Below are 14,909 nucleotides of genomic sequence, written 5' to 3'. Positions count from 1 at the left end.
AATTCGCTCTGAAGAATAATTTCTTCCAGTTCTCTTCACACTATTACCAACAGATTAGGGGCACTTCGATGGGGGCCGCATGGGCACCAGCATACGCGTGCCTCCATCTTGGGCTATGGGAAGAGGAAGATGTTTTCACGTCACTAATGTACTCAGAACATGTGCATACATGGCTGAGGTACATAGATGATGCATTGGTCATCTGGAAGGGTACTAGAGAGGAAGTGCATACTTTCATCAACCTTCTAAATAAGAATGATCGTAACATTCGGTTAACTTATATTGTCGATGAGAAACAAATACCCTTCCTGGACCAGTACTTTTTGTAAAAAAACATCGGCCAATACTCTTTTAAGAGCTGATAGTCATCATCCCCCTTGGCTCAAAAATGGGATTCCGGTTGGCCAATTTCTAAGGATTAAAAGGAACTGTACCCGAAAAAGTGACCTAAAAAAGGAAAACGCTGACCTTCTTTTATAAAAGGTTCCGTGAACGAGGAAATTCCCATGGACAAATCTTACAGGGCAGGGTCAAAGCAGCATGCAGAAACAGAGAAAGTCTGCTTGCTTTGAAACCAACCCCAAAAAAAGAAAAACATGCTGACCCAAGCCCAGTAAGAATGATTACCCCTTACGGTGCCCAGTTGGAATCCATTCGTAGTATCTTGAAAAAACACTGGGGAATATTGCTGAATGGTCCTGGAATGAAGGAAATTGTAGGAATGTCGCCCAATTTAGTGGCAAAGAGGGCTAGAAATCTAGGGGACATTCTTATTCAATCAGAATTTGTAAAAGAGCCAAGCTCTAATTGGCTTTCGAATTACCCCAGGAGCAAAGGGATGTATCCATGCAGTGGGTGTCAAGTCTGCCCATTTGTGGACAGAACTACTATGTTCCACAATGCCCATGGACAGCAATCCTTTGAGATCCGGGATCTCATCATCTGTTCAACATAAGTAATTTATATGCTCACCTGTCAATGTCCAAAGATCTATGTTGGTAAAACCAAGAGATCTCTTAGGACTCGGATAGGTGAGCATTTACGTGAAATCAGGGGTGAGAGAGAAAGAGACTCAGAAAGGTCTCAGGAAAAACCACTAGCAAAGCACTTTGCCTTATACCATCAAGGCAAACCAGATGGGGGGACTTCAATCATATCCTCCTATAGAAGAAGAGGTGGATCTACCGATTGGGGTCCCTCGCTCCTTGGGGACTCAACACAGAGTTGAATTTACAGGTCTTTTTGGAAACTTAGGTAACCATCGTCTTTACCCCTTTATGATCAATACTCATGGTCTCTCCAGGTGGCAATCCCTACCTACTTATATTTGTGTTCACCCTTCTCATTTTCCTTCGTATTCTATTCTATTCTCTTTTCATGTCCCAAGTCTTGTTAAGGTTTTAGTTTATGATACTGTGTTTGTATCAAATTAATATAAAGAATGGCTGGGTTAAGTTTGATAGATCAATTTATTTATTGATAGATCAATATATACAAGAGAAGTTGCCTGTAGTAAAAATGTCATATCGCTGACCCTGCTATTTTGAGACTAAAAAACTTTGAGATTTCAAAGACACCTTGAACTTGCAGCCCCATGACAGCACAAAATATCGGAATAGATAAATGAAAGGAGATTTCACGTGGACTGTTCAATTTTATGGGAACCACTTCAGTTAGAAAGCGAAAGCATGAACCAGGCTTATTATGTATACAACAATGTGGGTGGCACTGTCGGGATGGTTCAGTAAATAAAAGGAAGCGACAGCCCCCAGCCACGCCTAGTCCAGACGAAGCTACACTAATTGGTTAGCGAAACGCGTTAATGTCACAGCGGTCATGTGACGCCAGCCCCAACGACACGCCCCATATCAACTACACCGCGGGATAGGAGAAGTGGGCTCCATCAACACTCGGCTTACACGCCACAGCTCACCGGCTTTACAAGCCTCGTACACTCAGCGGCTCCGCTGTGACAAGAGGGGATCATCTCATTATACGTGAGCCGCTAAGCAGTCACTGACGTGAGGAGACCTTGATCTGTGTATGGATGGAATGGGAAGCCTATATCAGCTACAAAGGTGGTAATGTACCGAAGCCCCATCTATTTCTCTTTCTCCTCTCCCATCTCAACTGAACTGGTCATTAGCAATTGTTGAAATAGCATGTGCCATAAATCAACGGCCTAAGCGTTCAAATGGAAAGATTATCACAAATGTCATTTGACTTGACAAGCAGAATTTTACAGTGACAGCCCTTGGTGGCTATATATGCATGCTATTTCTTTGGACATAATTATACGAGTTTGCAGGATAGGATTTGAATCTGCTGTTAGCTATATGACTTGTAGGACATTTGTGAAATAGCAGCAACTAGAGGATGCCTGGAGTTCATACTGAAGGAATCTTCCTGTAACTTGTCCTTATACTAAGGGATGTAATACAACTTTTAAGGCAACATGAAAATTTCCATATAGCAGTGTTTCAATTATCCATGAGACCGCATAACTTATCCAACCCATCTTGCACATATTTTATTAGCCATTCGTTGATATCATGCTTTAGGAGCCCCCGGGGGGCCACTCACAGTGACTTTGTTAGGAATCCCTTCGGGGATAATAGAATCTGGGATCATTCCCATTTTCCCCTTTTCATACATGTCGTGTACATCCATGTGATTTTATCGCATATCAATTTCATTGTGAATGGCAGACTGGTGTCCGGACCTGTTGTGTTGTGGTTGGTTTTATGTTTTTGTATGATGTGTTTATGTGTGTGTCTTTCCTTCTTACTGTAAGTGTTCACTATATTTTGCTTTCTTGGGTGATCTTCTGCGGAAGCACCTGGCGAAGCTTGCAGTGTGTAGCTGTTTTCATCTAATACAGGTGTATTTTAATGATTTTTGTAGCACGTTCCAAATATGGATATAATGCGTTTTGTAATGTTATAGATACATACCCAGGTGTAGACTATTTGTTGCCTAAGTAGTCACCTTTGATCCCGGTAGAGATACCGGGACCTGTTTCTTTTATATATTTTTATGTTGCTGCACTGTTCTACATTCGAATTAAAGTCTGTTTGCTTTTGTTTCTATAATCTTATGTAGGGGCATACTGGTTGTGTCAACTGCCTGGAATGGAACGAGAAGGGGGAGTAAGTATCTTGTGCAAAAGAATGTGTTACTTTCTGTGCTCCTCTTTGTTTTATCTGTTTATTTGTCTTGTGAAAGATCTTACATGTCCATTAAAAAACTATATTACCTCCTTTGTCACAAAAACATTGGTTTCTGTATTTTAGAGTGTGAAATGGACATGTATGGACAATATGAGCATTTTCACATTGCTCCAACTGTTAATTATGGGCACTACATTCTTTCCGTGAGAATGTCCACATGCATGAAGCTGCTCCCCGAATACCTTCCCCCTTGCAAATCCATTTAAAACTCACCTAAAACACATGCAAAATGAGTGACGATGTGGTTAAAGTGAAGCATCACCTGCCCATTATAAACTGGAGTAAAAGTGCCTCCCGATGGCCCACCCCCCAGCCAGGTATACTTGTCCATCTGTGCTTGCACTCACCCCCTTCCTGCTAAAGGAATACACTCTGAGTAAATATTGATGTTGGAGATTACCTGGGTGGATATCATCACTGCACCTCACAAGACAGTGTTTGGAATGGTGATTGGCTGCTCAGGTCTGAGCACTGTCACAAGGAGTAGGTCACATACTCCCCATACTCAGAAGCCCCAGTCCATTGGAGCAACAGTACAAGGGCTCTGATGGAGCAGATATGTGACGACAGAGTGCTGAAAGGTGAGTTTATCTTGCTATCGGGTGAGGCACTTTAAGACAAAGTGATTTTGAAGTGATTTGAAAAGAAAAAAAACATCCATTTTAAAGTGGAACAAAACCCATCAATTTAACAGTTTCAAAAAACAGTTGCATTCCCGGTATGTGCAGGGAATGGGACTGTCACATTGATTGTACTCTCAACCAAACTGTCAAACCATCAAATAGCTGGTGTCCTAACTAATCACATAGTACAGGATCGTGGCAGTTGAAGATCAAACAGAGGCCAAGATGGCAGCACCTTGCCTACAAGTGATAGGAGGATTTAGTTCTGCTTTAAAGTAAACAGAGAAATATGAACATGCTAGTTCCCTGGCAAGTATGCTTATGACAGTAGGGCACAGCTCCTTTTTTTTTTTTTTTTTTTTTTTTTTTTTAATGAAATTATGTGTATGTTAAAGTCTTTTAACAAAACTTGTGTGTAATGTAAGTCTTTCTTAATATTTTCTATTTGGGAAGTTTATGGGGTACGGACAGTTTTTTTTTTTTTTTTTAATATTGAGTCTCCTATTGGGATGTACCCTGTAAAGGTTTATGTTTGGGACTAGCCCAGTACTTTGTATAAAAGTCAGCAATGGCAGCCTTGATGTTTCTCTCAGGAAAGGATTCTTTTAAAGATACAGTAGGTCTGAATGGGCCCTAAATGTGTTGAACTGTTTGAACTAACCTGTGTGATCTGATTGGGGAGATTTTACCTTCAATGAGTCTATTATGAGCCCTCGAGTATTTGTTTTAAGTACCCCTTTTCTCCTTCAGACTTGGTTATTTAAACCCATATATGTATTCTATTCTCTTTTGTGCAGCTTGCTGGCCTCTGGCTCAGATGACCAGCATATGATGCTTTGGGATCCATTTCATCATAAGAAACTTCTGTCTATGCATACAGGGCACACTGCAAACATCTTCTCTGTCAAGGTGAGCAGTGTCACATGGGTGGATACTTGCAAAGTCATATACAATATAGTGGTTGACATAGCTTTCCTTTGTGGGGCCCGAAGTTGCTTGATCTCATGAACAAGCTCCACCAACTATCATTTTTCTTTCCGTTGTCAGGGCTACCTGGCCACCAATGCAGCCTCGTGAGACAGCAGAAAGGCAGTTGGCAGGGCTTAACAATAATTTTAAAGTGACATTAAGTGATATTCTTAGGCTACATTCATACTAGCCTCGTGTTTTTTTTTTTTTTTTTTTTTTTTCCCTTCTCTAAAAATAAAAAACGTTACACTTACCTGCCCTGTGCAGTGGTTTTGCACAGAGCAGCTCTGATCCTCCTCTTCTCGGGTCCTTATTCTGCTCTCCTGGCTCCTCCCTCCTGACGAGTGCCCCCACAGCAAGCAGCTTGCTATGGGGGCGCCACAAGCCGAGCTGCAGCTCCGTGTGTTCATTTAGTTAGGGAGCCCCGGTTCGGCCCCGCCCCCTCTTTTGATCGGCTAACTGACTTTGATTGACAGCAGCGGAAGCCAATGGTGCCACAGCTGTGTCTCAGCCAACCAGGAGGGAGCGTCACAGATGGCCGAGGCACTCGTGGACATCGCTGGACAATGATGGGGCTCAGGTAAGTATGAGGGGGTGCTGGGGCAGCTACTGCACACACAAGTTTTTTTATCTTAATGCATTAAGATAAAAAAACCTTCTGCCTTTACAACTCCTTTTAGGGCTTGTGTGAATTGTAGCAGCGGTTCTCATCGGCTAGGTGTGGCTGCCAGCCCCGTTCACTATTATGACAGGTTGCCAGCATACACAGCTGTTTGTGGCTCTTTGCACAGCCAATGATTACCTGCGGTTATCGCTGCTGGATGCATGGCGACCTTGTAAATATACAGTATGAAAAAAAACAATGAAAGCTTCCACACTACCTTTTAATAAAATGTGTAAATATATAATGTGATATGCTAAAAGTTAAATATTCTGCTCACACCTACATGCCTTCCCACAAAGTCGTGTAAACAAATAGCAATAATTATGCGATGTTCCCTAGGGGTATAATACTATATAAAGCTCTCTGTAACACAATGTTCCTATACATACATATACAACGTGCTTAAGAACAATACTATATCCAAACTATAAATCTAACCAATAATCCAAATTCAAATTTAGTGATAAGGTGATCAATAATATAAAAGTCTGTGAATATAGCTGCTATAGTCCCAATGCCACTTTTTTAAGACCGAGTACAAGTACCAATACTTTTTTTTTTTCAAGTACTCGCCGATACAGATTACCGATACTTTTTTTTTTTTTTTTTTTTTTTTTTTTTTTAATATCGTGACAGTGGCACTGTGCAGCACTGATGAGGTGTGGACTGTGTCAGTAGCTTTTTTTTTTTTTTTTTTTGTCTAAATATATGTATTCTTTATAATGCTTTCTTTTTTTTGGGGGGGGGGGGGCAGTCAGTGTTTATTCTATTTTATTTTTTACTTCAGAATATTTATTTATTGCAATGGTTTTTGTTTGTTTTTTTTTGTTTTTATTCAACCCTGTTGGGGGGTAGGGGGGCTCTAAACAGACCCCTGACATCTTCCCATTGAGACATGGAAAGGATAGAGATTCCCCAGTCCCTTTCTCTGCAGCCTCAGCTGCACTGAAGATGAATGGAGAGGAGACAGGCTCCTCTCCATTCATCCATTCATAAACTGAAGTATCGTAAACACAGTTTACGATGCTCAGTTTATAAATGGACAGAGTCAGTAATCACTCAGAAAAGGAAGGAGCTGGTAGATGGCATATTTACGGCTCCTTCCTCCATTTTTCCATGCTGAAAGATCTGGGTGGGGGGGTGGGGGGTACCGGAGAAGCGCATGGAGGGGGAGCAGAGGGGGACATGGGGGGACCGGAGGAGCACATGGGGGGGGGGGGCTGGGACTGGAGGAGCCCATGAAGGAACACAGAGGGGAGCCGGGGGAGCATACAAGGAACACTCAGGAACAATCGGTGCTGGGGAAGTTAAAATTAACCGATCTCCCTGTGTTCTTCTCCTCCTCTCCCCTCCCCTCCGTTGCTTTCAGCTGCTTTATTGAAAGCCACACAGAGAGATTGGTGATTATAACTTCCCCCGCTGCCGCACTGATTGTTCAGTTATTGGACTAGGCATCGGGAGCATTTGCAGGAGTATAAGTACACCTGCAAATACTCGGTATTGGGACCAATACTAATAGAAAGTGTCTTGTTCCCGAGTGTGACTATCTGTGTCCAAACGATATCTTCCTCTACTTTGTGTTCAAATAGTATCACAAAGCTACACCAACATGCAAGTGGATCCTGCCACCTTTACTCCAATGGGCTCAACTCAGGATATGGACCTAAAAAAACATAGGTTATTAGGTCTGATGAGATTTCTCCCCACATGGGGTAGAAGTGTGATCACCTTCATCTTCCTAGATATTCTTAGGGATGATTTCTTTCTTTATGTTAAACTTGATTGTCTATTTGTTTACTAGGCGAGCCACGACAAAATGGCTGCCACAATTGTTATTGGTCTCTTGACGACTTTACGTTTCGATTGTTATTGGTTACATTTATAATTTGGACATAATATTGTTCTTAAGCACGTTTTGTATGTATCTATAGAGCATTGTGCCACATAGTGAGCTTTATATAGGATTATACCCCTAGGGAGCGCTGCATAATTATTGCTATTTGTTTACATGACCTTGTAATATAGTGAATAGGGCCAGCGGCCACATCTTTCTGCTGAGAGCCGCAGCAGAAATCTGTGATTCCTGCTGCTACTTTTCGCACCAGCCCTAATCACCGGTGTGAATGTAGCCTTATTCTCCAAAAATAACCTATATACATCCATTACTCAATGGCTCTGTAACTTATTTTTTTATTAAATTGTTTTTCACTGTGTTTTTCTGCCCTCTTGTAACCATCTCTGTAGGTTCCCAAACCTCTCATTTTTTTTCCCCTCACTCCCGGAACAAGCAGTGCACTTTAGTTGCAGTCATGTGGACTGCTGTATGCCCATTATACATTCCATAGTCCTTAATCCGTCTTGGGAGTGAGTAAGAGAGGGAGCCTACATTCGTACCATGTACAGTGGGACTATGAGGAACAAACATAGCCTTCCTCTATTAGGAAGTCTGATCAAAGCATAAAACAAGTGCATATTTGGAGAACGCTGAGAGCAATAGACGTTATTTCTCTTTCGTTCATTGACAGACACAGCGCTCCATTATTCTGAACCATAGGGTTATACCGCCCCCTCCAGGAGTAGGACACTAGACAGAAAAAAAGACTTGGCTACGCCTATGGGTAGTCCTAGGTGGTATACCCCCCTCTCCTCTTCTATAGGCCTTTCAGGTTTTTTTCTGCCTAGTCAGAAGTAAGGACCTAGTTCCCTGCTGGGATCTCTAGTCCAGGGGATTTTTTTGTTTTTGTTATTTTCTTTTTTCCTGGATTTTTCTCCGGTGAGATCTACAATCAACTGTCGGGCTGGGCGACGGGCTGAACACTAAGATCCAGTGGTCTCCCTAGTCTGGCCAGCGAGCGCATGCAGACCGCAGCTACGCGTTAGGTCGGCCGCGACATAGCCCCACTGAATGGGGGTTGGCCCTGCGAATTAAATGTCTTGCGAGGTCGCATACGACCAGGTATCTGCCTGATTCGTAGCGATCCTCATGGCCCACACAACAGCCCCCCACTTTTTGGATACACTGTCCCCACCTTCCATCCTCGGGGTTGCTACTGGGGGGTGTCCCTTGGGCCCGCCTGCTGCAGTTGGGCCTAGGTGGGGGATGACCAGACGTCCACGTTCAGGGGACCCTTCCGTAATTTAGTTTCCGTTCAGGGTGGCCCTTCCATAATTTAGGCCACGGCTTTGCAGCCTGCCGACCGGGTGCTGGGTAGGCGACCCCAGGGCAGGCGGTGGAGGCTGCCGCTTTCTGTTTTTGGGTGTCTGCCCTCTGTTCAGCGGCTCAAACTGGTCCAGTCCCCTCACAGGCCGCGCACTCGCGGCAGGTGGCCTAAAGTTTAGGCCGCAGATTTTGCACCCTACTAGGCCACTGCTTTTGCAGCCTGCTAGGCCTTGTGGCCGCCTCTTACCAGAGGGGCGGCGCTGTGGGGGCTCTGAGGACTATCTCCTTTTTGGGGGTCTGTTAGGTGGGCCTGGTGTGGATTCTCCTGGCGCTCCATGTGAGGGGCCTCGGTGCCTCGTGTGGGCGGCATCCATCGTTGCCCCCTATGTGGGCCCTCGGTTGGCGCCCCCCTGTGAGGGCCCTCAGTCAGCCACTTCCCTCCTTTAGAAGTGGACTGTTCCACCAGTAGTGGACCCCCCCATCTCTAGGCTGCTCAAGGCAACCATGTTTCCAATAGAGGAATCTCTGGCTTCTAAAGATCCAACTGACATACCTGAACGGGGAGCAGAATGCCCCTGCCTTTGCTGCATTGGCAGACCTGTTGGTCTAGACGCTGCAGTTTGTCTGCTATGCCTCTCGGCCGCAGTTCCCCTGGTTGCTGAGCTCTCTGTTTCCACAGTGGTGCTTAGACATATATTGTGGGGGGCTACCCTGGATGACATCATTACGCGTTTTGATTTTGTCCGGTTACAAGATAGTTTTCCGGCCTTGTTCCTCAAATAGTTTTTTTTGCTTCCAATGTGCATCTGTCGCCGGACCCTTTGCTGTTCTCCTCGAGGGGCTGTGCAAGCCCTGTTGCTTCAAGGTGTTATTGTCCCGGTTCCCGTGTCGGGAACAGTTTCAGGGGTTCTATTCAAACCTGTTCACAGTCCAAAAGATGGAGGACATGGTACGTCCAATTATGGACCTCAAGGCCCTGACCTGCCTTGTGTGGGTACAGAAATTCAGGATGGAGGCCGTCTGCACGGCGGTGGCACCCCTTCATCATGGGGACTTTCTGGCTTCTATCAACATCACAAATGCTTACTTATGCATTCCACTATGTGCCCGACCCCAGCACATCCTCCCTCCATTTTGCCATGGGTGCTGAGCATTATCAGCATGTTGTGTTGCCTTTTGGTCTTGCCACCACTCCTCTGGTGTTCACGAGGTGTTGGCCCCAGATCTGGCGTCGTTAAGTCAGTGGGGGTTTGCAGTATTGGGCTGCCTTGACGATCTTCTTCTGCGAGTTCTCGACTACTTCGAGGGGCAACGTAGCTCCTATACAGACCTTGACAGATTTCAGTTGGCTTCTATACTATCTGAAGTCTGCTTTGGCCCCTTCCAGAACATTGTATTATCTGAGCCTGACCCGGGCTTCAGCTCTGACCAGAGTGTTTCTTCCCAGAGTGTTTCTTTACAACTCCAGAATTTGCATGCTGCATTTTAATTTACTGTTGCCCAGCAGGATTCCATTTGCACAGTTCCATACAAGCTCCCTTCAGGGAGATCCTGGCATAATGGGACAATCGGATTCGGCTGAGCCAGGAAACCAGAGGTTCCCTGGTCTGGTGGCTTCGCTCTCCCGTTCTTCGGCAGTGTAAATCCTTTCTCCCCTTGTATTGAACAGGGTGACCACCAATGCCAGTCTGTCTGGGTGGGGAGGTGTCCTGGGACTGAGCTCTGCTCAGGGTCGTTGACGCTGATGAAATCCGGACTACCGAGCAATATCCTGGAACTTCGAGCGATCAGTCAATGTCTAGATCATGTACAGATCCAGTCGGACAATGCAACGGCGGTGGCTTATGTCAATCACCAGGGCGACCAAATAGGTGTTGCCAGTATCCTCTGGTGGGCAGAACGTCTTGCTCCGGCCCTCTCCAATGTACGCATTCCAGGAGTTGAATACTGACAAGCGGATGCCTCAGTCGGCTAGTGTTGGACCACGGGGTGGACTCTTCACCGCCTGTGTTTCATCGGATATGTCTCCGATGGGGCACTCCTGAGGTAGATCTGTTTGCGTCCTGGCTCAACAGAACTGTACCAAGGTTTCTGGCAAGGTCATGGGATCCTCTGGTGGGCACCTCAATCGCTCTGGTGGCCCATGGGGCCGGTAACGTTTGCTCTGCGCCTTTCCTCCTCTCCAGCTTCTGCTGTGGCTTTTGCGTAGGATCACGGCCGTGGAGAATCCGGTCAATCTATTGGCTCCGAATAGGTCCCGTCGGTCTGGGTACGCCAACCGGGTGCACCAGGTCACCGATGTTCCTTGGCAACTGCCTCTCAGGGAGGATCTACTGTCCCAAGGGCCGTTCTTCCATCCTGCTTTAGAGTCGCTGGTTTTAACAGCCTGGCTGTGATGAGCCAGGTGCTGCAGTTCCGACGCTGCTGATGGCTAGGGAGTCTACCTCTAGGAGGTTCTACCTCCGGATGTTGAAAGCGCTTATATCCTGGTGTGAGTCACCGGGCATTCATCCTCGTTCTTTCTCGGTGGCTCCGATTCTGACCTCCCTTCACGGGGGAGTTGAGCAGGAATGGGCCTCGAGTACCATCAAGGGCCAGGTGTCAGCCTGGGTGGTCTTCAGCGTCCCCTGGTTTCGCACTCCCTGGTGCGTACCTTTTTTATTCAAGGGGTTTGACGTCTGGTTCCACCGGTGCAGGCTCTTCTACCGCCGCGGGATCTGAACTTGGTGATTTCGGTTCTACAGAAGCCTCTCTTTTAATATACTCGGCAGATTCCACAGCTTACTCTGTCTCGGAAGGTGGCATCTTGATGGTTATCAACTCTGCTCGCAGGGTGTCGGAAATGGTGGTGTTCTCTTTTCGTACACCTTACCCAGTGTTACTCAAGGTTAACGTGGTTCTTCGCCCTTTTCCATCGTTCCTTCCTCGGATTTCCCCTTGAGTAAGGACTTTGTGTTGCCTTCCTTGTGTCCCTGGTCAACACATCCTAAGGATGTGCCTTATCTGCCCTAGATGTGGTTTGGGGGATTCGAGTGTATTTGGCAGCCACTGAGTCTTTTTGGAGGTCAAGCTCACTGTGATCATGGACGGGCCAAGGAAGGGGCTGTCTGCTTCTTCTGCGACCATTTCTGGATGGATCAGACAGATGATGACTCTGGTCTATTCTGTCAGGGATCGGGTTCCTCCTTTCCCTGTTATGGCGCATTCTTCTCGGGCGCTTAGTGCCTTTTGGGCCTTCTATCATGAGGCGGCCACTTGGTCGTCGGTGTACACTTTCACAACGTTCTACGAAGTGAATGTGTTGGCATCTGCGGATGCCTCTTTTGGCCGTAAGGTTTTGCAGGCTGCTGTTTAGAGGGTCTATTCCCTCTTGAAGGGGTATTCGTTCAGGTTGGGCTCCAGTTTGTTCTGTGTTGAGCTCCTGTTACCTGGTTGGCTCTTGTATTAGCCTTGGGATTTTTCGTCGTCCCACCCTTAATGTTTGGCACCGCTTTGGGACGTTCCTATGTTTCTGAATAATGGAGCGCTGTGTCTGTCAATGAACGAAAGAGAAAATGGGATTTTTGACTTACCGTAAAATCCATTTCTCTGAGTTCATTGACAGACACAGCACCCACCCCTCTAAGGAGTTTTATTACTTCTGAGACTGCTTGTTACTAAACTGAAGGCCTATAGCAGAGAGGGGGGTATATACCACCTAGGAATGCGCACGTCTTTTTTTTTTTCTGCCTAGTGTCCTACTCTTGTAGGGGGCTGTATAACCCTATGGTTCTGAATAATGGAGTACTGTGTCTGTCAATGAACTTGGAGAAATGGATTTTACGGTAAGTCAAAAATCCAAATTTTTTTTTTTTGAGTCAAGAATACATACTTTTGTAGAATTTTTTTTGGTTTTTCAGAACTTTGGGTCAATTTAAGTCATTAGCAGTGTTTTCTTTAGCATGCCACATCACATGTCTGTGTCAGAGATCTCATTATACCCCCAGTCTGCCCTGTGCATACAAGCATATTTTTACTAGCTTTAATAACCTACTTACTCTGCCTATTATTAAACTTCTTTTTTTTTCTTTTTTTTTTTTTTTCTTTTTTTCTCTTCATGATCAGTTCCTCCCACACACTGGCGATCGCATCTTGATAACTGGGGCAGCAGATGCCAAGGTTCATGTTCATGATGTGAACTCAAAAGAAACCCTCCATGTTTTTTCAGAACATACCAACCGAGTAAAGCGCGTTGCCACTGCTCCTATGTGGCCCAATACTTTCTGGAGTGCAGCAGAGGATGGCTTAATCCGGTAAGGGGAGAACTAAACGTCCAGGCAAACTGCTAATTACACAGAAGAAATATAAAAAAAGCAGCTTTCTACAGTTGTAGACTGTAAAATTATTACAGTGGTATCCTCTTTCCACCCCGCTTTCTGATGACTATACAGTGAAATACCAGGAGACTGAAGAAGTCATGCCTATGCTCACTCATCCTGTCAGCATGTTCATTGTCATTACATTTACAGTTCTGCTGTATAGGGGGCTGCAAGAGGCTGATGTCAATTAAAATTCACAAGTTGCTTTAAAAACTAAATACATTTTAGGCAGACCTAAAATATCTTATCTCTAACTGAAACATTGCAAGTTAAAGATTCATGCATACAGTGCCTTGAAAAAGTATTCATACCCATTGAAATTTTCCACATTTTGTCATGTAACAACCAAAAACATAAATGTATTTTATTGGGATTTTATGTGATAGACCAATACAAAGTGGCACATAATTGTGCAGTGGAAGGAAAATGATAAATGGTTTTCAAAATTTTTTACAAATATTATGTGAAAAATGTAGTGTGCATTTGTATTCAGCCTCCCTGAGTCAATACTTTGTAGAACCACCTTTCACTAAAATTACAGCTGCAAGTCTTTTAGAGTATGTCCCTACCAGCTTTGCACACCTAGAGAGTGAAACGTTTGCCCATTCTTCTTTGCAAAATAGTTCAAGCTCTGTCAGAGTGGATGGGAGAGCCTTTGACTGGGCCATTATAACACATAAATATGCTTTGATCTAAACCATTCCATTATAGCTCTGGCTGTATGTTTAGGGTCAATGCCATGCTGGAAGGTGAACCTCCGCCCCAGTCTTAAGTCTTTTTTGCAGACTCCAACAGGTTTTCTTCTAAGATTGTCCTATGTTTGGCTCCATCCGTCTTCCCATCAACTCTGACCAGCTTCCCTGTCCCTGCTGAAGAAAAGCTTCCCTACGGCATGATTCACGGTGGGGATGGGGTGTTCAGGATAATGTGCAGTGTTTAGTTTTCCGCCATACATAGCTTTTTGCTTTTAGGCCAAAAAGTTCAATTTTGGTCTCATCTGACCAGAGCACCTTCTTCCACATGTTTGCTGTGTCCTCCACATGGCTTCTTGCAAACTGCAAATGGGACTTCCTATGGCTTTCTTTCAACAATGGCTTTCTTCTTGCCACTCTTCCATAAAGGGCAGATTTGTGGAGTGCACGACCAAAAGTTGCCTTGTGGACAGATTCTGCCGCCTGATCTGTGGATCTCTGCAGCTCCTCCAGAGTTACCATAGGCCTCTTGGCTGCTTCTCTGATTTAATGCTCTCCTTGCCCAGCCTGTCGGTTTAGGTGGACGGCCATGTCTTGGTAGGTTTGCAGTTGTGCAATACTCTTTCCATTTTCGAATGATGGATTGAACAGTGCTCCGTGAGATGTTCAAAGCTTGGGATATTTTTTTATGACCTAACCCTGCTTTAACCACTTCAATACCAGGCACTTAGACACCTTCCCGCCCAGCCCAATTTTCACCTTTCAGCGCTGTTGCAATTTGAATGACAATTGCACGGCCATGCTACACTGTACCCAAACAATTTTTTTATCATTTTGTTCCCACAAATAGAGCTTTCTTTTGGTGGTATTTGATCACCTCTGCGGTTTTTATTTTTTGCGCAACAAATAAAAAAAGACCGAAAATTTCGAAAAAAAACAAGTTTTTCTTTGTTTCTGTTAAATTTTTTTGTAAATAAGTACGCTTTCTCCTTCAATAATGGGCACTGATATAGCTGCACTGATGGGCACTGATACGGCGGCACTGATGGGCACCGATGAGGTGGCACCAATGAGGTGGCACTGATGAGGTGGCACTAACGGGCACTGATGATGGGCACTGATAGGCGGCACTGATGGGCACTGATAGGTGGCACTGATGGGCACTGATAGGTGGCACTGGTATGCGGCACTGATGGGCACTCATAGGTGACAC

General features: G+C 45.1%; 1 protein-coding gene across 3 annotated transcripts in view; it reads left to right on the top strand.

Moving 5' to 3' along the window:
- WDTC1 (WD and tetratricopeptide repeats 1) overlaps positions 1-14,909 on the top strand; it is a 101,511-nt gene that overhangs the window by 27,837 nt on the left and 58,765 nt on the right. For all 3 annotated transcript variants that reach the window (XM_073616179.1, XM_073616178.1, XM_073616180.1), the window contains 3 exons: positions 3,103-3,149; positions 4,651-4,762; positions 12,751-12,938. In XM_073616179.1, the coding sequence (XP_073472280.1) occupies positions 3,103-3,149; positions 4,651-4,762; positions 12,751-12,938 (347 nt within the window). The remainder of the gene's footprint in view (positions 1-3,102; positions 3,150-4,650; positions 4,763-12,750; positions 12,939-14,909) is intronic.

Source organism: Aquarana catesbeiana, linkage group LG02, assembly GCF_042186555.1.
Source record: "Aquarana catesbeiana isolate 2022-GZ linkage group LG02, ASM4218655v1, whole genome shotgun sequence".
Taxonomy (NCBI): domain Eukaryota; kingdom Metazoa; phylum Chordata; class Amphibia; order Anura; family Ranidae; genus Aquarana; species Aquarana catesbeiana.
Note: the sequence above shows the minus strand (reverse complement) of the source record. Positions and strands in the feature narration are given on the sequence as shown.